The 24,876-nt window shown below is 41.1% G+C and overlaps 1 protein-coding gene across 13 annotated transcripts; it reads left to right on the top strand.

The window, feature by feature from the left end:
• The first annotated feature begins 1,456 nt into the window (after positions 1-1,456).
• LOC111967340 (casein kinase I) lies at positions 1,457-24,435 on the top strand. Of its 13 annotated transcripts, none has more exons than XR_011480297.1 (12): positions 1,457-2,182; positions 2,615-2,721; positions 10,849-10,975; positions 11,193-11,291; positions 13,555-13,638; positions 16,041-16,180; positions 17,114-17,201; positions 18,146-18,220; positions 18,750-18,856; positions 19,219-19,331; positions 19,965-20,042; positions 23,877-24,435. XR_011480297.1 is itself a non-coding variant. In XM_070444721.1 (11 exons), the coding sequence occupies exons 1-11, from the start codon at positions 2,060-2,062 to the stop codon at positions 23,882-23,884; spliced, it is 1,098 nt and encodes a 365-aa protein (XP_070300822.1). In that variant the 5' UTR covers positions 1,457-2,059; the 3' UTR covers positions 23,885-24,435. The 13 variants fall into 13 exon arrangements, 5 of the variants coding, with proteins under 5 accessions (XP_070300822.1, XP_023848052.1, XP_023848055.1 ...); XR_011480295.1 differs by having other exon boundaries at positions 17,114-17,192; positions 19,219-19,367; positions 23,877-24,385; XR_011480293.1 differs by having other exon boundaries at positions 17,114-17,192; positions 19,219-19,367; positions 19,944-20,042; positions 23,877-24,385.
• Positions 24,436-24,876: the final 441 nt, after the last annotated feature.

Below are 24,876 nucleotides of genomic sequence, written 5' to 3'. Positions count from 1 at the left end.
TAATGACTTAGTATCGCATTATTACCACTTACTATCTCATAATAATGACTTACGATCTTATAATTATGACTTACAATATCATTATTATCATTATCTCATATGACTTACTATCTCATAATTATGACATGGTATTTAATTATTATGACTTACATATCTAATAATTATGACTTAGTATCTCATTATTATCACTATATCATAAATATGACTTACTATCTCGTAATTATGACTTTAAATCTCATAATAATGACTTACAATCTCATTATTATGACTTACTATCTCGTAATTATGGCTTTAAATCTCATAATAATGACTTACAATCTCATTATTATAACTTACTATCTCATAATTATGACTTTAAATCTCATAATAATGACTTACAATCTCATTATTATAACTTACTATCTCGTAATTATGACTTTATTTCTCAATATGATTTACAATCTCATAATTATGACTTACTATCTCATTATTATCACTAGCTCATAAATATGACTTACTATCTCATAATTATGACTTTATATCGCATAATAATGACTTAGTATTTCATAATTAGGACTTAGTATCTCATTATTATGACTTACTTTCTCACAATAATAACTTAGTATCTCATAATTATGACTTAGTAATCCATTATTATGACTTACATATCTAATAATTATGACTTACTTTCTCATAATGACTTGCTATCTCACAATTACTTTATATCTCATAATAATGACTTACTATCTCATAATTATGATTTACTATTGCATAACTCCTAGTCAGATTTGTTTTTTTGGGGGGAGGGACAACTTCCATAGGTTCCACTTCTTTAAAGACCTTATTGTTTTCTAGATGTGCTCTTGACTAGAAATAATATTACCAACACAAATGACTGTTCCTTGTTTAACTTCCTCCATGGCACCAGATTGCTATAATTTATGTGATTAGCTGATATGTAAAATACCTATCCAGGCGTTGTAAGAGATGGAATGCGTCAGCTAAAAAGATCTGTGAGTCAGTGAGGCAATAGATGGCACCAGTGAACCGTTGTAACACTGGTGACACTTAATACAATGACGCTGTCAGTATAGTAGCCTATGTAGAAACAACTGTCACCAAAATTAAACCGATATTTGTTAAAAATGGGTTCTCTAATGTCAAGTCCCAACGCATAGGCTTTGGCTATATGATCCATGGCATAACATTCGCTTAGATTTTAAATGTGTCCCGAACGTTAGATGAAAAGGTAGAGTGCGGCTTTTGATCTGAAAACATCAGTGGAAAGTACTCGACATCTTGCACACTAATTACAATGCATACATTGAACGTTGTAATATGCTAAACTGTTTCTTTATTTTTCTCACGCGCACTTACTAGGCAAGGCTCTCTTTCGTAAGCGCAAATTCAAAACGTCACAAGGCGTCCTCTGCGCTCGCGCCCCCCAGTGTTCCTCGCGCCCGCCTGCGCCTTGTTCTGAAGCTAAGCTAGCTAGGTAATCACCTCGAGACGGACGGTGGATTTTTGTGGAGTAGTGACAAGAAAATGGCGGAGTGAGTGGGTTGCGCTTTGAAGGAAAGCAGCGACCCTAGGTTTCCGTAAAATATAATACGAACAAAGGAGAATCACATAAAAGCTGTAACTTTCATCGAAAATTTGACAAACAAGAACAATATTGCCCCTCGCGGAGGTGGTACAAACAGATTATCGAACGGTGCTTCGCAGTACCACTGGTGTCATTTCGATAGCTCGACGCTAGCGACGAGGCACTGGGCGACGGACAAACACGGCACAGTAGAAGTGTTTTCAGAATAATTGTTTGGCCTTTTTCGTGATATGTGTTGGGTTTATTTTGTATGTTTTTTTTTTTACTAGATAGCTAGTGAATAACGCATGAGAATAAACGAAGTCTGTCCTAGTTCGTTAACATTACATTGTTTCAAGTACATAGCACACGACCAACCAGGATTGTATGTTCACGATATGTTCTAATAACGAGCTGGCCAAGTAGGGGAACCGACGGAGCAGTCCCAGAGAAAACTATTTTAAACTGATTGGGGTTGCTCGTGATTTTGAGGATATGGCAAGCAGCAGCGGCTCAAAAGCCGAATTCATTGTCGGTGGAAAATACAAACTTGTCAGAAAAATTGGATCTGGATCATTTGGTGATATATACCTGGCGATCAACATCACAAATGGAGAGGTAACGTTAATAACCATTAAAGTAGTGGGTAACTAATTGTTCGCTGTTAACCAACAGCCAAGCCGACTACAAGATTGAACAGCAGATTTCTTAGTTAGCCTTCCTAACGTTAGCTAGCTAAGTTAGCTGAAATGTTGGCCAACGATGCTCAATGAATACCCAGCTAACGTTAGCCTAGCTAGCTAACTGTCATCTAAGATACTTGTCGATATTGCCCACACTAAAACGTGCAACGAACTACTTAACGTTCGTAACTTAGAAATAACACATTTGTTGTACCTAGTAAATTACAATTGAATTGATGCATCTTAAACTAAAGCACCTAGTTAACGTTAATAACTAAACACTGCCTTGCTAACGTGACTAGTCTAAAGTGTTACTAACTAGGTGGACGACTACGTTAGCTAACTTACTGATCATTTTGTTTTCCAGGAGGTAGCTGTAAAATTGGAATCTCAGAAAGCCAGACACCCACAGTTGTTATATGAAAGCAAGCTGTACAAAATATTACAAGGAGGAGTTGGAATCCCACACATAAGGTAATATACATTTTCATTATTTTGGACAGTTTAATATCGGAGATGTATGTGGAGAAAAGTCATAGCTAATTGTACAATATTTGTACAGTTACATTACTCATGCAAACATGTCTGGTTTACTTCCATATGCCAGTTGTAGTTGGTAAGTTAAGCTAGTTAACGTTAGCTTTTGTTAGCTTTAATCGCCATGGCTTCATGATTTTCCTTGATCTTTGCTTATGAAAACGTTCCACATACATTCCCTTTTAACGTTAATATTATTCCAATGACCAATCCTTCATGAGCCATGTAGATTTTCACCAATGTGTACACTGTTCTAGTTTTAACATGCAAAAAAATCACCAGGCCGCGAAAAAAAATCGGTGTGCTGGAAATGGCCGCTCCTCTTTTATTGTTTGTTCCAACATGTCTTCCTTCCCTGTTAGAAAATGGCGGCTCAGCACTAGCGAAAACAACTAGCTATCTGGGCCTATTGCTTTTGTCTCAAGGTGACTTCAACGATGAAGTAGGACCATATCTCTCTCTCGTTAAACACCTACAATTCGTTTATTTTAGATTTCATGAGTTATAGGGCAATATGTAGAGTAGGACTTGGGTAATGGGTTAGTTCACTGACACATTGGTGAATTTAATAATCGAGGCAGGCAGGCTGTAAACTGGCTGTGCACGTTTAAAACAACCGAGTTAGGGTCATAATTACCCAGTTGACTTATAATTTATCGATATTATCAGTGATACACAATTATTTTATGGTGTTGTGACAAGATACACCACTTTGCATTTGACTTGGAAAAGGGACATAAGGATACGAAAGCCATCAAAGATGATAGGATCAATTTTAATGTCCCCAAGGTAAAAAATTATTGGACACAGTACTACTGTTTACAAAATAGACACTGTACATTACACATTCAGCATAATACATTCATTAAACCTTACCCAACGTACACATTGTGCACTTCTCAAATAGCCACATAATACATATTGCACATTTCTCCTATATTCAATAGAGTACTGAATGTAGGGAAATGTGCAATATGTATGTGGCTATATAAGATTGTGTGGAGGCGAAAGAAACGCACACCTGTTTAGGCGCGGTGCTGGCTAGGGTAGAACACTTGAAAAAGAAAAGGAGAGACGCACACTAGGAGCTCGGATGCAATAATGCTCCTTCATCCTGGAACATGCTTCAAAATATATTTAAGTTGAGAGATTTAGTGCCCTTGTCGAACAGTCTAAAAACAGGCAACACGGTTTGTGATAGACGCAGTTGTTTCTAATCTTCAATTGTATCTGCAACTTGTGACACTTTGTCTTATGAGAATATTTTGTATTTTTCTGTAATTTATGTACACGCTGCTATTTCCCTTTTGCTTTTTTGCCAGGTCGCCCTCGTAAAATATGTTTCTAACCTCAATGGGTTTTACTTGGTTAAATAAAGGTAAAACATTTTTTAATTTAATTACCAACGTTTCAACAGACAAGCTTGTCTTCATCAGGGTAAAATGACAAACACTGCGGGTCACCAGTTTATATAGTTTCAAAGGACACACAGGTGTCTGTAATCATGGCTGGGGTGTGGCTTTATTTCATTGGTTAATTTACAGATATACACTACTGGTCAAAAGATTTAGAACCTCATTCAAGGATTTTTCCTTATTTTTACTCTTTTCTACATTGTAGAATAATAGTGAAGACATCACAACTATGAAATAACACAAATGGAATCATGTAGTAATCAAAAAAGTGTTAAATAAATTTATGTTATATTTGAGATTCTTCAAATAGCCACCCTTTGCCTTGACAGCTTTGCACACTCTTGGCATTCTCTCAACCAGCTTCATGGGATAGTCACCTGGAATGCATTTCAATTAACAGGTGTGCCTTAAATGTTAATTTGTGCAATATTTTAATATGTTTGAGCCAATCAGTTGTGTGGTGACAAGGTAGGGGGGTATACTTTGCACACTCTTGGCATTCTCTCAACCAGCTCCATCTGGAATGCTTTTCCCACCKTCTTGAAGGAGTTCCCACATATGCTGAGCACTTGTTGGCTGCTTTTCCTTCACTCTGCGGTCCGACTCATCCCAAACCATCTCAATTTGGTTGAGGTCGGGGGATTGTGGAGGCCAGATCGTCTGATGTAGCACTCCATCACTCTCCTTGGTAGAATAGCCCTTACACAACCTGTAGGTGTGTTGGGTCATTGTCCTGTTGAAAAACAAATGATAGTCTCACTAAGCCCAAACCAGATGGGATGGTGTTTCACTGCAGAATGCTGTGGTAGCTATGCTGGTCAAGTGTTCCTTGAATTTGAAATAAATCAGTGTCACCAGCAAAGCACCATCACACCACCACCTCCATGCTTTCCGGTGGGAAATAAGCATGTGGMGATCATCCGTTCACCCACAGCGCGTCTCACAAAGACACGGCAGTTGGAACCAGAAATCTCCAATTTGGACTCTAGACCAAAGGACAATTTTCCRCCAGTCTAATGTCCATTTCTTGTGTTTCTTGGCCTGAACAAGTCTCTTCTTATTGGTGTCCTTTGGTAGTGGTTTCTTTGCAGCAATTTGACCATGAAGGCCTGATTCATAGTCTCCTCTGAACAGTTGATGTTGAGATGTGTCTGTTACTTGAAACTCTGTGAAGCATTTATTTGGGCTGCAATCTAAGGTGCAGTTAACTCTAATCAACTCATCCACTGCAGCAGATGTCCAAATTGGAGATTTTTGGTTCCAACTACTGTGTCTTTGTGAGACGCGCTGTGGGTGAACGGAGGACCGCCACAGGAATGGAAGACCCAAAGTTACTTCTGCTGCAGAGTATAAGATCATTAGAGTTTCCAGCCTCAGAAATTGTAGCCCAAATAAATGCTTCACAGAGTAACAGACACATCTCAACATCAACTGTTCAGAGGAGACTATGAATCAGGTCTTCATGGTCAAATTGCTGCAAAGAAACCACTACTAAAGGACACCAGGACAACTCCCGCACGGACTCGGGAAGGTCGGGAGGGGAAGGTCGAGAGCCATGCGTCCTCCGAAACCCAACCAAGCCGCACTGCTTCTTAACACAGCGCGCATCCATCCCAACCCAGCCAGCCGCACCAATATGTCAGAGTTAACACCGTACATCTAGCGTGCACTGCGCCCGGCCCGCCACAGGAGTTGCTAGTGCGTGATGAGACAAGGATATCCCTGCCGGCCAAACCCTCCCTACCCGGACGACGCTAGACCAATTGTTTCTGGGCTCGAACCGAGTCTCTGGTGGCACAGCTCGCACTGCGTTGCAGTGCCTTAGATGCAGTGCCTTAGACCACTGCGCCACCCGGGAGGCCCAGTATAGGGAGATCCTTGATGAAATCCTGCTCCAGAGCGCTCAGGACCTCCAACTTGGGGCGATGGCTCATCTTCCAAGAGAACAATGACCCTAAGCACAAAGCAGGCTTTGGGACAAGTCTCTGAATTTTCTTGAGTGGCCTAATGTGCAGCAACGCTCTCCATCCAACCTGACAGAGCTTGAGAAGATCTGCAGAGAGGAATGGGAGTAACTCCCCAAATACAGGTGTGCCAAGCTTGTAGCGTCATACCCAAGAAGACTTGAAGCTGTAATTGCTGCCAAAATTGCTTCAACAAAGTACTGAGTAAAAAGGTTCTGAATAGTTATGTGATTTATGGTTTTTATTTTTAACAAATGTGCAAAAATTTCTAAGCCCGTTTTCCCTTTGTCTATAGAGTATTGTGTGTAGCTTGAGGGTGGGGGGATATGAAATACATTTTTGAATAAGGCTCTAACGTAACACAATGTGGGAAAAAGTCAAAGGGGTCTATGTATGTATACATTGTATGTATACATTGTTGAATAATATGCACTACCCAACTAGAACAATTTAGACTAGAAATGTTGGGGCTGCCACACTATTTTATCTGCTATTCTCTCCAGGTTCTGTACTCTCATAGCCAATTGTTTGTGTTCAGGTACATCAGCATGTGGCTGGTGCACCTGTCTAGGGACATTTCTGTTATGCAACTCACCTGACATTTTCTTTCCACAACGAGAGTTGGAAGTTTCAATCTGGAAAGTTCTCCAATGCTTTTCCCCCTCTCCTATTTTCATCACATTTTAATTAGACCTACTTATACCCATTTCAGACAGAATATGTGATGTTACATGTAAACAATACAAGGCCATGTTTATGACCCCCTTTCAAACAGCCCATTGTTTAGCATATTTGCAGGTATACCTACCCCTTTTATACATATCGTGGTGTAACTGGCAAAGTGGGGGTGTTGGTTAACCATGCGGCTGTTTGCATTTAAAATTAGGGACGTGTTAAACAATTTTTAATTAGGGAGGTGTTAAACACAATTTATGAATTGACCTGCTAAAAAGCAGAGAACCATTCACACAGATCAGTACTTGTATTTTGGTTACAGGGTCTGTGAAATTGCAGGAATCATGACTAGGTCTTTAGGTGGCTTATTTTTCCATGATTTTTTTACCGCTTTCAGATGTTTGAAAAGGCTGGTATAAAAATGCAGGCGTGGTATATTAGTGGTATTTTGGTCTGTGTATGAAAGGGATATTAGACTAGAGCCAGTGGTTATAAACTTAAGTGCAAATATTCTGGAAAAATGGCACTACTTAACTGACTGAAGGGTTGTAGAGCCAAGTTATTAAGATTTAAAATAATTCCATTATTACCTGCGTAGGGAGCTTGTGCAAACATTTTTATTTTTTTGTTGTAATTTAGCAGATGCTCTTATCCAGACTGACTTACAGGAGCAATTAGGTTTAAGTGCCTTGCTCAAGGACACAATGCTCTTAACCACTAGGCTGCCTGCAGCCCCAGATAGCCCAACTTCCTCTTTAGTAAAGAAGACCATCAACAGATGAAGTCCACTTGAAACGTAGCCAACTGTGTGTTGGTATATTCAAACTAAGTTGATGCTTGTTGACCAAGGCATGGTGGCTTACTGGTAACCTAATCTCTAGARCTGCATTCTGTTACTTAGCTACGTACCGTGTACAGATAAGACCCGTTTTGTGTTGGGTAACTCTAGTCATGGATATGCCAAGCCATTGGCTGTTGGTAGGTAAGTAGGGGGTTGGTGATTTCTAATTTGCACAACTGAAAGCTGTTTATCAGCTGGTACCTCCAGCAGATACTGGGTGTTACCCAGGCAGGTGACTTCTTCTCTTGGGCACCTCAAAGGGCTCAAGGCCATTTCAGAATTATTGGTACATGAGTGTGAATTGTACATTAATGTGCAGTGCAGGCTTTGAGGCTCAGTTGGTAGTGTCAGGAGCTATATAGTGCTTTTGAATTGAGTTGTTTTAGGATGTTTGGTAAGGTTACTGTAGGAACTAGCTGAGAGTGAAAGAACTCATGGAACTTTGTCAAAGCCAGAAGAACCTGCTGAACAAGCCTTCCCACAATCAACTAATAGGAAGCCCTACGCAAATAACTTAAGTTCATTTTAAGTCGGAGGTCCCTTGTTTCCGACATGACGTGAACGCGGCATAATCAACAAAGGGAAGTCTTGTGCTTATGCATTTTCTCTTGGGTCCATTGAGATTATGAAACTCTGCTCTTTTTAAAATTCCACCTTAAAAAATGCTAGGCCTATCGGTTAATGACTTGTTTCTTTCCTTAATTTAGTTTCCTTTGTAGTTACATTTTGGATTGTCTCTAAAGCAGCCGGGGTTTACACTGATATATTATGCCCATATTTCTCCAGTTTTTTTATTTTTTATTTCAGCTTATTTTAGAACTATGGAACTATTTAAGAAAAGTGCAAGAGTGCCAATATATTTGGCCGCAACTGTACATTGTCTGTACAATTATATTTCTATGGTGAGGTTTGAGTAAAGAATTGAGTTTACCCAGATCTGCCAGGATTATCTTTGTATTCACAAGCTATTTTTTGACTGTCAACCCTCTATTTGACATTCTCAAATGTAGGAGGATACTATCTTCAAGATGTCACGCCACTTGCTTCATTAGCATATTGTTTTTTTCTTTCTTGTTTTGCATTCTAAAGATTGGCAGGTTTAAATTGTTCTGCATCTGAATTGTCTATCGCAGTGTCAACCGAGAGTCACCTGTTCAATTGCCCAAATTTTTCAAAGGTGTATTTTTCCATATATAGACACCCGGTTTGAATAAAATCAACTGTATGTAGGCTACTGAGCTTTTCAGATGCTTTAGGCACTGTGATTTAATAATGAATCAGTGTAGCCTAAACAGAAGAAAACAAATATTTTCAAGGAACTAGAAACATTGTATCAACTATTAACTTAGTCCAGCCAGAAGCTAGTGCTAGCAAACTTACAACATTGTATAAAATATTCTGGGACCTCAGTTTCCCGTGCCAGTGAGCTCCAGACAGACACACAGCTGTCGGCTATTTGCGCAAGGCATAAGAAGTAATCAGGTTGGTCTATTTTATGACGTTTCCCCTGGATCAAAGCATGACATGTTTTTTCCCCCCCTTTCATGCTGAGTGGTTATGTAAAAGGGGAGAGCTGGAAAGATTTTTCAATAGGCTATGTTAGGGAACTATGATGTTTCTCAGTGGATGTAAATACAGACTGTTTACTTGCTGTTTGAGGCAAAGAAAAAATAACTCTTAACTCACCATCACTGGAGCTTTTCAATCAGAAATGGTATCAGATCGCCAAATGGGAACATTTATAGACCTACATTTGCACGTAGGCCAGGTAGCCTAGGTCTACTTCTATGCGTAATCACGTGCGTGTCCTTACAAGATTGACAGGAACGCGCCAAACAAAAGACAATTTAATAAATTGACAACTCGTAAATTGAATGAAATAATAAACCCAAACTTTTTCTCACAAGTGTAGCCTAGGTTGTGCGCTTTGCAAACAATGTGTCCACTCATACAATGACAACGGTGAGACTGTAATAATAATGTGTTGAATGCATTAACAGAAATTACCGTAACCAAACAAACACTGTGGTTTATAATTTATGATAAGTAACTGTAAATGTACTACTGGTGTGCTATACCCACTGCCTCTGCAATGGATTAGTCCACTCAGACACACCTGAATCAGACAGGTGTCTCGTGTGCCATACAATTTTTCAAATATATATTTGTCACTGCTAGACTAAAAATCTCGGCCGACCATCAGCCTATCGACCATACATTCGAGAGCTTTGCATAGACCTACCAAATTCTAGCACCATACTTTTTGGCTGCCACATGTTGGCTGTTACGCTTGTGCTTGGGAGTGTGTGTCCTGGGGGTGTGTAAGCTCGTAGAAATGCAGAGTTTGGAACGGTTTACTTTATTCAAAGTGCAATTTCTTTGCTGCCACCATGGACGGTCTTGTGAAAGTGTTATTGACTAACCACACCCGTAGCTAATTCCGCAAACAAGATCTGTCAGAGTAGCAAAATGGCTGTGTGGACTCTTGCAGTACATCATTCCCACACAATACCTCTTTGTTTAGTGGAATCTTGGACAAGATGGTTGCCTGGCGACTGCTGGCCTGGCAGTGTACTGGAGAAGTGTTGGGAGTCTCTTTGACCTCGAATGTCAGAGCTGTGAGGATTAGACCGACTCTAACTCTGGGCTTTCGAACCCTGTTCCTAGAGAGCTACCCTCATGTAGGTTTTTTGCTCCAACCCCAGTTGTAACTAACCTGATTTGACTTATCAACCAGTTAATTATTAGAATCAGGTGCGCTAGATTGTGGTTGGAGTGAACCTACAGGATGGTAGCTCTCCAGGAACAGGGTTGAAGAGCCCTGCTTTAACTATTGTCAGGCCAGCCCCCCAAAAAAAGAAGCATCTCTGTTAATGATAGATGAGGCCTCCCTTAATAACTCACTGGAGTCTTAGGGTTTGGGATGGTGTTATTATGACCTCCATACAAACAGGTTTTGGCCTAAAGACTAAAGTTCAACCTCCACATACATTTTTGCCTCTGGTATTGAAATATGAGATTTGACCACACATAACTGTTGCATTACCGGTTATTTTACATAGGCCTAATAAATTACTATGCAATTGCTATGTAAAGTTTTACTTAAGACAACACTGAAATAACATTTTATGGTTATGAATATTGATGCATGGCTGGTGCTGTCTTGCAGGTGGTATGGCCAAGAAAAGGACTACAATGTCCTAGTGATGGACCTGCTGGGACCTAGTCTGGAAGACCTCTTCAACTTCTGCTCGCGCAGGTTCACAATGAAAACTGTACTAATGCTCGCAGACCAGGTAAAACTCCATTTAATCAATGCTCTTTATCTTCCACTTTGGCCCTTTGCTTAACTTTGTCTGGTTACAACAACAAAAAAACATTAATTCTGTATTTGCCAAAGGGAGAATATTACTTGTACATTTCTCATTCTTATGAAACGTTTGAAAATGGACTTAGAAGACCAGTCTATTTTGAAGTTCTGTGTTAGCTGATTGACAGGCGTTTCCCCCACAGATGATCAGCAGAATCGAGTATGTGCACACAAAGAACTTCATTCACAGAGATATCAAGCCAGACAACTTTTTAATGGGTATTGGCCGTCACTGTAACAAGGTAAGCTTTCAGCAGTTTCCCCCTCCTGAGATGCAGTAAGTGGAGTGAATCTCTTACCTCGTTTCACTTTTATTTTATACACCATTGTGTGAAGTGATACAAGTAGCCCGTATTGTTAATAGAACCATCTTCTTTTGCTGGTTTCATGTATTTTTTTGTGGGAATATTGACTATCTAATCCTCAGTGAGGTCAATGTGATTTAAAAAAAATATATATATATTTGAATAGGCTTCATGTCCTGGTAATGGACATTTTCAAGGGTAATTGTTTGTGATTGGTTTAGTACACTTGTTATGTGGATGGAATTGTTTTGTTAGTCACATTTGGGTACTTTTACAATCAGGTAATACAGGCCCTCTTAGACAGCATCATAGGTGTGGATCTGTTTGAGATCTTAGACAGGACTACAAAAAGGTTTCTGCATGATGTGTAATCCCATTCATTCTTTCCCCTTTGCAGAAAATAATGTTAAGGCGTTTTTGATTCTTTTTTCATATACAAACTGTATCTCAAGTTGCCTGATTTGTATTTTGTTTTTAAATAACTCACTATTTTGAGCCCTTGCAGACAGGCAACATTTGGCAAAGTTAAAGCATGATGTGTGTTTTAACACGGACCTATCCACACCAGCTGTGGCTATCGTTAGTATTACGTGATATAAACTCATCAGACTAGTCTAATCAAAATGAAACGGTACCTTTTGGGTATTCAAGCATTGAAGCCTGTATTACAATTTTTGGCAGTGCTGTCTGGAATAAGTGTTTACCATTGTGTGTCTGTGTGAATGCCAGCCTAAAGCGTATTTTATTTTTTTCATACACATGAAATTTTCACTTTGTTTATTTACTGAAATTGAACAACATTATAAAGGGTGCGCATACAATCCTTTTGGATTGCAAGTTCTGACACTGAACTCAATAGATGGGAAGACTGGCATAGCAGTAGCTTTTGCGATCCCCACTCTATCCTCATGTTTAAATCAACTGCCTTTCTCTTCACCTGAACTCACTTTGCATTCTGCTTCCTATCTGCTGTTTTACAATGGTGCTTATATACCCCTTAGCTTGTGCCCAATAGGGTGGTTGCCTTTAATTCAGGAAGTGTGTTTCTGAAATAGTCTTAATTTGGACATGGCTTCATTGGTGAAAATATATCTCTGCCAAAGAGCAATTGTTAAACCTTAACCTTAATCCCCCGTCTTAATAGATTGCATGTGAACACTGCACCAACACTAGCTTCTTCTCTATGGTTTGGAGAGTGATACTCCGCTTGTTTTGTTGCTTTGTCCAGGGCTGCTCTATAGAAATCCTCTAATCAAGAGCCTCTATCACAAAGGCTGTCCTGTTACGCGTTTCTCGCAGCTGTACTAAATCTACTCTATGTATTGACGGCTACATGCAGATTAGTTCATGCTTCTTTCTTGTACTGCACGCTTTTCCTCTGTTTGGCGCTGTAGAGCTGCTAATTGCCAGATTGGGCTTTTCCAAAGTCTGCCAAAGTATTCTACCCTCTTCCTTACTGAAGGTGTCTACTGTTTATAACCCGTTTCAGGATAAATAAAATAAAAAAAATTGGGGGACCCATTGCTTCCTGTGAGATCTCAAGGAGGTGGTGGGTTGGGTGGCTGCATTTTTCAAAGCTTTTTCATGCGTTATTGCTAAATTAGTACCCATGTTAGGGAATGGCCTTCATTATTTGAATTCTCTTTTAACCCTAGTTGTGCCAGTCAGTCAACTGCGTATTGTGTTCTGCACTCAGGCAGACTGTTGGTCCAAATTTGTAGGATGATTATGGTACAAAGCAATTATACTGTGGCCACTGCTAGCATTAAATGCTGGAATATCAAAAAGCCAATGCAAAGTCAAAAATGCAAAACAGGCTTGGAAATACTAGTTTTTTTTTACATGAATAACATCGGGATTGGGCCGTTATTTTGTCTTCAATTCTGCCTCTACGACTGAAATTGGTATTGCAGTGTGGACTGCATATCCTGCAGGACATCTCCCTCCCGCCCCCATCTACCTAGCCTAAATACTGACTTGCATCTAAGCCCAGGCTAACTCCTAGGAAGTCCTACCACAGACTCCTCTCTGATTTTAGCTCATGCTTTGCTGGTGGATGAAGGATGGCCTTGGGCTTTCTCTTCCCCTTCTCCTCCCTCTCCTCCCGTTCTTTTTCTGAGCCTTGGTGTTGCCTGTCTGCGCTGGCCTTGTGGGATTGTCAGCAATCCTGTTTGATGCACTGCACCCTCTATTTGTTCAGTGTTTGGAATCTCCAGTGGGGAAGAGGAAAAGAAGCTTGGCTGTTAGTTCTTCTCAGGACCCATCTTTCTCAGGATTAAACCAGGTCTGAAACTACAACCGCCTCTTAATACTCCCCCAAATTCTGTTTGCTTTTTTCTTTTGGAGTTTATTTTACCCATTTAGAAGGAGTACTACTTTTTTATTTCATTAATTTGGTGAACACCATATTGGCATTAAACCAGACACACATGCTAAACAAATCTAGAGATGAACACCTACTCCAGATTGCAGGGATCTGTGTTTAGGTGGATGAAGGACATATGGTGACTAGTAGTGGAATATGCTATCGGATTTTTTGAGGAGGACGTGCTCCTCATTTGAAGTCGTCACGGTGCCCACCAGGCTAATTTTATATTTTGGTTTCTTTTCCATTTCCTTGGTGCTGTTTCTTGAGATTTACTTGCCAGTTAAACAGATGATTTATATTTATTTTGGTTTCACAAATGATTATCTCTTTTGGGGTTTCAGGATATGTCAACACAGGAACATGTGTGTTAGCCAAAATGAGCCAACATTGAGTTGAGGGCAATTTTCTTAAATTCCTACAGATATTTTGTCGGCTCAGCAGTACTGTAGCTACTTGGTGACCTGCATGTAGCATTACAGTGGGTTAACTGCCTTGTTCAGGGGCAGATTCTGATCCAGCCACCTTTCGGTTACTGGCCCAACGCTCTAACCACTAGGCAACCTGCCGACCCACGATGAGCTGAAAAAAAGTAATGTTTGGAAAATGTAGGACCTGAAAAGCCAGATCGGGGACCAGCAAGGCAGACGGGTGTGGTTAACTTATGTTTGCTCGCAGATTAGCAGACCTAGAGTTCAACATTTTTCAGTTCCTGTTTTTCAGAAGGGGAAGAGAACTAGACTCCTTGAAGGTTAATTACTAGTATGGCTTTGCAACCAGAACCCTCAGTCTGAAAATCTTCTGATGAAACATACTTTGACTTTTAAAAGTATCTAGGTGCTTTGTTTCACAGTTTCGTTGGTTAGGGTGGGCCTGTGAAGTCTATGGTTGCTTTTGAGACGGTTGTGAATGTTCAGGTAATGGTATGTTGTTGAAGATTGAACTAAGAACCAAAATTTTAAGAAATGGAGTGACTCGGCATGTTAGAGTTGAAACCAACATGTAGCCTATTTTGAAAGTCATTGGCTTGTCAGATACAGTTCTGATGTTGAAGTATCTTTTACAAGGTAACTGACCCCCCATTCACAATGACCTTGAATATTAGCAGATGGAGAAGAACATGGGATGCTTTTCATCAGAACAGGTCTTTTTTTGTGAAATTGTCCTCCACACATTGGATTGATTGTGTATTTGGACCACATTCTCAAATAGGTTACATTTCTACTGATGGTTCAAATGATGAAGCTAAGTTTCAGCAATCCTTCGACTGTACGCATTGCTCATGCAAGTGCTGTAATGGTTGGCTTATTTTCACATAAAAATTAAAAAAAACTCATACTTACCATTTATGTAGTTCTTAAGGATTTAGACCTAGGTGAAGTCAGTGAATGTTCAAATGTCTTACCAGATAGCAGCTTACTTCAACCTAACACTTCCTTGATTTTATATTTCAGCTCTGCAGGTTTAATGAAAGCTCCTCCAGCCCCTGCTTTTGTTCTGTGAACACTGGAAAATGCTATTTAGGGTGGCCACTGGCCTTGCTACGTTGTGTATTTATAGACTCTGAAATATTTCATTCTGCCTGCAATGTTGTTGCTATTGAACACCAGCTGAAGGTATATCAAGGTAGAGGACAAAGTTGCAAGTTAATGAATACTGAGGAAAATGGAGTGTTACTCCCTTAGTTTACGGCAAGTGGATGGTTGCGTGTGAACCTGCCTTTCCTCCCGACCTGACTTTTCAGATCAAAGCGTCACAATAGAACGTTCCGATAGGCGTAGACGGGAGGAAATAAGGTTTGAATCCCCAGCTGAGCCAAGCAAGCATAGGCACGGCTGAGTGGATCCGCCAGTCGGTCACTGCTGCCTCAGTGAAAAACTTCTGTTGGGTGAGGCACTCTCTCAGGGACTGCGACCTGCAGTTGTGTGTGGGCAGTAGAGTGGAGAAGTATGGCAGGCAGTCAACAAATGAGATCATTCCGATCTGAGACAAGACTGATGGCCGGGGAATTCAACAACCATGGAGAGCTGTTAGCAGGCGAGCTATTAGTGAATGAAAACCTTCGTGAGTTTGCTGCAGAGATTCCATCTGACTCTGACCCCTGGGTGTTCCCTGATCCTGCCAGCACAGTTTTCATAGATAATAAGCAGGGGCCTTGAGGATGGCTGCCTCGCTAGTAAAATGGTACACGGAGCAGAGCAGGAAATTGGAAGAATAGACCCATGATCTCGCACAGTGGCAGCCTCCATTTTGCCAATCGTTCCCTGTGAATCAGGATATTTCTAAAATGTCAATGTTTTTTCTTTCCCCCATCCTTTCAGTTGTTCCTCATCGACTTTGGTCTGGCCAAAAAATACCGGGACAACAGGACACGACAGCACATACCCTACCGAGAAGACAAGAATCTCACCGGCACAGCACGCTATGCCAGCATCAACGCGCACCTGGGCATCGAGCAGAGGTAAGAGATCACCACCCAGTAACTACAGTCATCTGGAATCTATTTCAGCCTTCGCTGGATATTCTCTTCTCACTCCTTATTGTTTGCACGCTTTCAGCCGGAGTGATAGGATTCCTAGGGCTTAATATATAGGTTAATGTGTCTTTTCTGCACTTTATTGGGATCATTTTTGAGTGGCATGAAGGAGCTTTTGATGTTCAGACTGTGTGTTCCTGCTGGGGCTGCAAGCTGGCTCTCTAAGGACTTGCCCTCATGATGACCAAGCTGCACTCATTGGTCGCGTTAGAATCTAGCCTCCAACAAGCTTGGCTGACCCAGAATCCTAATTTTGACAAACAGGGCTGTGTGATTTAGCCAGTCATGCTTCCCTTATATACCAAAACTCTGCATTGAGCTGTACAGTAGGCATGGAAGTCCAAGACTACATGTTTTTATTTGTATTGCATATTACAGCAACGTAAGCATGCAGTAATTTTCTTAACCTTTGATACATTGTGAGCATTGACTTTCGTAATAAGATAGAATTCAACGTGGCTAGAAATCCTTTTGTTCCCGTCTAAACAGGCTTTTTATGAATGCTGGTTTTCATGTCATTTGAAGCATTCAGTTGGGATATAAAAAAACACCGTATGTGGCTTCTCTACTGACCCGTGCTCCAAAAACAAAATATGTGGGAAAGGATTGCCTTCTGTTGAAACACCGTAACAGGATAGACATCCCACCCTCTAATTCAAGTGAATTATTCAATGACAGTGCCTGCTTGCACTTTACCAGTTAAATGCTATGTCACTGGTCTGAAAGTTAGTGTACAGCTTAGCCATTACAATTACAAAGGGCCTTGAGATTAATGTCAAATGTGTTGCTCTTGAACCAACTGTGATGTTACCTTTTTTACGTGCTGAATGCCAAATGTCTCTGCTTGTTTGTTTCCAGTCGCCGAGATGACATGGAGTCGCTAGGCTACGTCCTGATGTACTTCAACAGAACCAGCCTGCCCTGGCAGGGTCTAAAGGTAGGCCAGGCAGGTACTCTAGGGCTCCCAGTCCACTATATAAGTGGTTCATATTTCACCTACTCACATTGAAACCAACTTGCTCACTCGCCACAGCTTTTCCTCCATGATTCTGCTACTAGATTCCCCCCCCCCCAATAAAATAAACTGATTGTCAGCTGTCTCCATAACTTGATTTCAGATTATTTACAATTTTTATGACTTATTCACATTTGCATGTTTTATTTTATAGTTGTATTCTCTGACAACTTCAGGAATTAAATTGTTTAACATTACATAATATGCCTTGTACAATGCAGGATGTTAGCTAGTCTTGTAGATGACCCCTAACTTTCCATTCAAGTTGTAGTGTTGAGGTCAGCTACTTCCCTAAGGTTTAGCTAGATACCTTTTTTAAAATTAATAAATCCTCCAGAGATATGGGGTGCCTCGAGTGTACTCAGTTTTATGCTTTTGTAAAGTCACCAAGACTTGCATTTGCAGCATAATGCACCTTCCCCTTTTCTGACGCTACAAGGGTTAAATAGGGAACACGAGAGATCTGTGCTGTGTGTTAATGTAATTACATGGAACGGCAGCCTACAGTGATAGAAACTCAAGTCCTCAGCAAGGTGTTAGGTACATACCTACAGAACCAAGCCATTCTTCATATACATACAGCCCCAGTTGCCCGGCCTATCAAGATAGGCTAGGTCACAAAACACTATGTACACATTTGTATTACTGAGAAAAATACAAAACTTCCTCAAATGTCCCAACATTTTCCTGAATATTTCCTTTAGGTGGCTCTTTCACAGTGCTGTAAGTCACATCAGGCCAAACTAATACATTACATTCTGTATGGACCACTGACCTCACCGGCAGTGACAAACTTGTGTGTGATGAGAAATTGCAAAGGGTAGTGTTAAACTGTGGTGCACAACATTTTCATTTCTCGCCCACATGTTCCACAGGCTGCCACAAAGAAACAGAAGTACGAGAAGATTAGCGAGAAGAAGATGTCCACTCCAGTCGAGGTGTTGTGTAAGGTGAGTGAAACCATAGAAGAATCAACCTGGCACGCCCACCCGCGGACTGAGTTGGTCCTATTTTTATTTGGGGTCTCCGGGTCAGAAAGGTAGATGCTTACTATGGAAGTCCTTGAGTAGTCACATCAGCCAGTGAAGTACGAGCCTGTTTGAAGGAGTTCTAAAGGCTGTCTCGTAGCGTATGAGAGTAGAGATGTTGGCTGGTGTCGCTAATCTAATCCAGTCTTTAAATAGTGGCTGTTATGCATCCATCACCTTGGACCTGAAAGCATGATGGCCATTGCTCATTAAAAGACTTAAGTAGCTGGCTGAGAGAGTGTGCTGCTAAACCTGATGCCTTGCATTAGGCTGTGGACTAACTTGGGCAACATGCCCGCTCTTTTCTTTCGGTAACTTGCCTTACCAGAACGCATCTGAGTAGTTTATTAGGCACTGACTGTCATGGTAAATAATGTATACATGACCGTAAGCCAGACAGTTGGGCATGGATCGATAGATAACCTTCCTACTTTCCTGTGGTTGTTTCCAGGGTTTCCCAGCAGAGTTCGCCATGTACCTGAACTACTGTCGTGGGCTGCGGTTCGAGGAGGCGCCTGACTACATGTACCTGCGTCAGCTGTTCCGCATTCTCTTCAGGTGCTTGTCATTTCTCAACCTTTAACATGAACCTCTCTGTCCCCAAGGGAGCTGAAATGCGCGTGCACCAAATCACATGTTTCTCTCACTGTCAAGACCCACGAGGCAGAAAAAATTACTTGGTTGCATTGCATGTAAAGCATATGGAGTCCTTAAGGTGTACTAGACGTTAATAGTGAAGTGTACTTTATGAAACAACAGTGAAAGGAGCAACCTCTTTAGGCCTGTGTTTTTCATGTAGTCTCTTTCTGCTTTTATGTATGTTTAGGCTGAAAACAAGTTGTCCTTTGGCAGCAGTAAAAAGTTGATGAATATAGGTGAGCTCAGTGTGACTGCATGTCTGAAAGTGTCTGTTTGTCCAGGACTTTGAACCACCAGTACGACTACACGTTTGACTGGACGATGCTGAAGCAGAAAGCAGCCCAGCAGGCTGCGTCCTCAGGGGGACAGGGGCAACCGGCACAAACTCCCTCAGGCAAGCAAACTGACAAACCCAAGAGTAACATGAAAGGTTAGTAGCAAAAAGCCAAGCGACGTTTCAAGTGCAAAAATGGAGACGCCAATTGCTTTTATTTTCGTTCCCCCTTCAAAGTGCTTGAAAAAAAAAACTGGATTTGGAACATTCTCTCCCAGCGGATTATTGAGACCACAAACAACACAACAGTGTTAGTTCGAGGAGGCCCCTGAAAGATAAAGAGAAATTCAATTGGTCTGTCTTGCAGATGCAAAGACGTCCTTGGGAAATTTGACTACTAACTTTGTACCCCAATGTCTTTTATTCTTCTCTGGGACAAAGGGTTGTGGCTTTATTATCTTCTGTGGATGTTAAAATTGATTTCCCTCTTGAATTAACCCCTTCTCTAAATTATGTACGATTGACTCTTGATTTCTCGCAATCATTGTTCCTGGATCTAACACTTGTTAATCTTTATTGTAATGCTCTCAGATACAGTGGGAGTGAGATTCTAACCACACACTGCACACACATGTATGAGACCATTGTTCATGGTAATAAATGGCTGCCTGTGTTCATGTGAATTTTAGTGCTCATGTGATGTGACTCTTGAATGACCTCTTTTAATTCCAGTCTCTCCCCTCCCTCTCGTAGAGGGTATCCCGGGTGCCCAGGGTTGATGGCAGAAGAGTCAACCCAATTTTTCAAAAAACCTGAAGCRGTTTTCATCAGGTGATGACTAGGATTTCCACAGGGATTAGGCAATAGCCCATTTAGGTGTGTAATCTCTGGCATGAAATTGCAGAGCAGCCTTCCACTTGACCTGTATTGGTAGTAAAAGGAACGCTTACACCAAGTTAATGCCTCGCACCCTTTTACTTAAAACCACCATAGTGGTGGTGTTTTATTTGTCCCCACCCCATATTAAACAGCGACTTCGCCTAAGATGCAACTTATCGTTTTCAAAATGGCGTATGTGGCATCGATATGAGTCAAACATTGATTATAGTGTCAAAATTCACTACAAAGTGTAAATAGGATAATTTTGGTCTTAGTCTTGTCCAAAATTGAGATTTGAGAGATGATAGGAAATAATTGTATGTTAAATAATGAAGGGTACCTTAACATTTTCCGTGGGTTGGGTTTATTTTAATCCTACCCACAGCTGCCAGCACCCAAGTAATCATCAATTCAGAGCGCAGCTGCACACGACCCGATCATAATGCACATGGTTAATTTAATATGACATTCGATATCCCGATGGGGTTAGTTAAGGACCATCAGTAAATTACACAATGTTAATGGGATAATATTTTTTTTAAGTTGATGAACTCCAAATTTCAATGACTTAAAAACTTTAAACCAACTAAATTGCAGAAATTCATATACAATTATTGAAAGCATTTAATGAGAACTAAAAGATGTGCAACATAAAAAATATTGTCCCATTTTGCATTGTATAATTTATTGACTGTCCCTAACTATCCCCAGAGATGGGCTATCCAAAGTTTAACCAAATTTGCCATGGTCGCACACCAACAGGCTGAATCTAATTGGCTAAATAAATTGGCAAACTCTTCTCACCTGCGAACACCCACATGAAACTAACTCACGTTTGAATTCAGTTATGGCCGCTAGCATTTCTTAATGAACCAAATCTAAAATGAGGCCAAATCAGGAAGTGCAGTTGCCCTTTAAACCATGGCTGTCACATTGGCCCAGAACTCACTGCTCCACACACACCATGTGTTTGTGCCCTCAGTGCATGGAGGACTCAAATGAAGCCCTCCCTCCCACGTGTATTAGTCCATATGTGCCTGCTTCCAAAATCTTAGGCAGGGCTGAATTAAATTCTCAGTACACAATCGGATTAAGTATTTATTAGACCAAAATGTTTTTGGTTTGAATGCAGGTTGATTGGGGAGGAAGAATGCCCATGTAAATGGGTGACGTGACCTGGATGGCACCCCTGAGAGGGCTCAGTGTATCGGTCCTGCTCTTCCCCAGCACGCCAGCCCCTCTGACTTATTAGCACATTACATTTTATGCTCCTCTACCATTTTGTTTGTGTGACGTATTGTTGGTTAAACCGTGTTTCGAACAGGGCTTCCTGTGACTTATATTTACTGCGGGTTACAGTTTTTTGTTGGATTAGATGTTTTCTCTCGGTGACGTCAGGCAAATCATTTTTGGCCCCTCTGTTGGCCCGACTTATACCAGTGCTGTGTCTTCACTGCCAAGAAGAGCTTTGAAATCCATTAAATATGAATAGGAAATCAAAGCACGAGGACTCTCTATGCCCCTCTCCCCCCTCTTTCAAGGAACATCCCACATGATGGCACTGAACAAGTGCTGTGAGGAGGGGCTAGTTATAAATATGATTTTGCTGATGACGTGGTATTGGTCTAATCCATTGTGTACACGGTGTCTGTTTTAGTATGTGGACTCCATGCACACAGTAGCCTGCAGCACAGTTGAGCTCTGCTTTATGTGCCTTTCATGCAGGGGTGGAGAGATCGAAGTTTTTCCTCTGGAACTGATCAAAAAATTACCTTTGTAAATGGACCCCCAGATTTCCCCCCCCCGTGTTTTTGTTTTGAAGATGTATAGAAAAGGACATGTTATTTCTTGGTCTGGTGGTTAGTGTTCTCTCCTGCTAGCTGTCCATTTAAGATAACACTGCCAGTGAAGGTGCTGAGTACCCACAGCCAGAAATTTAAATAGCCGAGCTCTGGCTTATTGAAGCTTGAAAGAACTTGCTGGTTTCTTGGATACCAGTTTGACTTGGCCACACTTAGCCTTGTAACAATGGAAACGTTGTTAATGTGAGTTTGCATTTCAGCCCTCATGTTTTGCCCAATGGCCTTGTATTATATGATATTTGTTTAGAGCAAGCCACGTTGACATAATCAGGCAAACACAAGTAGCCAACGCTCAAAGCAAACTCCGTTAACCCAGCTATACTCTCAAAACATTTTGATGATCGCTTGGTCTTTAGTGTCTGTAAGGCCTAAATATCATTGCCATGTTGCTGTGACGTCTCCTAAAGGCTATTTGCTATATTAGAAGAGGTTTGATCTGTTAATGGTTTGCATATGGAGGATTGCGCTGCCCTTTCACCCCTGAGAGTGAGACTTGTCTTTTGCATCAGGTGGCCYCTCCAGACACTTAAAACGCCAGGAACATCCGCAGATCCGTGTTAGGTTTTGAATTGAACCAACGATTCACATTGAGCGAAAGCTGCAGACCATTTCATGTGTAATTAAGACCCATTACTTTTGCTTATTTGCATGGTGCATTAATCCTCTGACTCTCTGTAGACACCCTCCCATGTCATCCCTGCAGCAAAACTACCTTTCCTTTGAGTCAAACCACATTGGAGGGTACAGCTGTAGCGGAAGGTGGCTCGTGAGAGCTTGTCAAAAATGCTTCTCAAATCACTCAGATCTGTTGAGATCATGTCCCGACTTGCACTGCACTCATTTAAACCCACTGGATGAGGCTCGGCATGCATCATCAATGTGTGAAGGCTTGCTTGAGGAAGACAAGATTGTAGGAGCCCATAAGAAAGATGAAGGAATCCTCACATCTTTTAGGATTGTTGTGCCCATGTTTCTGTCCTGTGGATTGACGCCTCTCTAAAGGCCAATTGCTGCATGTCTTTGGTTAATGGCTGTCTGTAAAGGTTACCTTCCACTGCAGACAAGTATGAAGGAAGTGTGGCTCACATTAGCAGGCCACATCCCTATTTGTCTTTTTAAAGGTGTTTTTGTTTGATCTCTGTGTAACGTTGCCCTTTCAAATAGGTTTATTGATAAGCTGCATTGTTTCCTTCATGACCGTTCCACTAGTGTCTTTCTGTCTGTACCCACTCCCTGGTACACTACACAGCTGCTGTTGTCTCCCGTGCTAGTTGTGAACATCTATACCCACTCCCTGGTACACTACACAGCTGCTGTTGTCTCCTGTGCTAGTTGTGAACATATATACCCACTCCCTGGTACACTACACAGCTGCTGTTGTCTCCTGTTGCTAGTTGTGAAATATATACCCACTCCCTGGTACACTACACAGCTGCTGTTGTCTCCTGTGCTAGTTGTGAACATCTATACCCACTCCCTGGTACACTACACAGCTGCTGTTGTCTCCTGTGCTAGTTGTGAACATCTATACCCACTCCCCGGTACACTACACAGCTGCTGTGTTCTCCTGTGCTAGTTGTGAACATCTATACCCACTCCCCGGTACACTACACAGCTGCTGTTGTCTCCTGTGCTAGTTGTGAACCTTTTAAGCTGAAGCGGTGGTTAATATTTTCATTACAGGAGGCTCAGAGTAAAGGCTCCATAAATGTTTGATTCCCCCATCTCAGGCACTCTGCAGCAGCAGGTCCCAGCTTTGCTGCAGAGTGGGACTGGTGACTGGGCACTTTTTATGTTACAGGGATGGAAAACTGCAGTGACTTAGTTGGCCTTGTTTATAGCAGTCACTCAACCCTGTTTGATAACCTGTTCTACTTTGATGTGTAACCTATGGCCTCTCTCTGTCTCTTCGTTTGTCTTGCAGGCTTCTGAGCAGTAAGACAATGAAAGGAAGCAGAGCAGAGTGGCCGTAGCAGGATTTGCCTTCCAATCACACCCCGGCATCCAGGATCAAATTCACCAGAACCTGCCAGGCATTGTGGGCAACCCTTTTTTCCTGTTAAAAGAACTTTCCTTCCATATACTATATATGTAATCGCTCTATATAGATAACATGCTCTGCATATATCTATATATTGTTATGTATATACTATATCCACACCGAAAGCAGGCTTGGTATGGAATTTTCCGAAGCTGTAGCCTTCTCTATTGTCCTGCCCCTGAAGATTTTTTGTTTCTTCAAAACGGAAAACTAAGAAATGGTTGGCTCACTGCGGATGTTTGTGCACCTGCCAATACTTTCCCCTTGATACTTTCTCCCTCTGAGAGCTGCTGTTTGGGTGCCTCCCTCACCTCATGGCTGCCTGTCAGAGCAGCTTTGCCCCCATTCCCTCTGTCACCGAGTGTGGCATGATGACCCAGACACACGTCAGTCAGATTGAACATTTGAAACAACCATTTTCTCTTCCTTATTCAACTTTTTTCCCTCATCCTCAAGCAAAATGAAAGATGTAATCTGAAACTGTTTCCTTTGTTATGAATGAATCCTGGGTATTTACTAAGCAAACATTGGATTTATTTTGTTTTCATAAAAAAGGTAATTAAGATTCTGCCTGCAGATATGTGCTAGAAGAGCTTCTAATGTGAAGATGAAAACACTAGGTTTCTCTTTAGAACGCTGTATTAATATTGTACTTCTGAAGTCTCAAACAACGAATAAAAAATATGAACTCCACAAAAGCATATTCATTATAAATTAGGCACCACTTGACTAAACCTGTTTGTAAATTGCTCAGAAAAAATTATACATCAATGAATTTATTTTGAAAATGTTTTTGTTTCATGTGATTGCTATTATGGATGGCCTCAATGTTCCGTTTTTGAGACAGACAAACGTGCTCACTCCACCCGCCCTTCCTGTTATA

Source organism: Salvelinus sp. IW2-2015, linkage group LG8, assembly GCF_002910315.2.
Source record: "Salvelinus sp. IW2-2015 linkage group LG8, ASM291031v2, whole genome shotgun sequence".
NCBI classification, from domain to species: Eukaryota; Metazoa; Chordata; class Actinopteri; order Salmoniformes; family Salmonidae; genus Salvelinus; species Salvelinus sp. IW2-2015.
The sequence above is the reverse complement of the archived record's forward strand: the minus strand, read 5'-3'. Positions and strand labels throughout refer to the sequence as shown.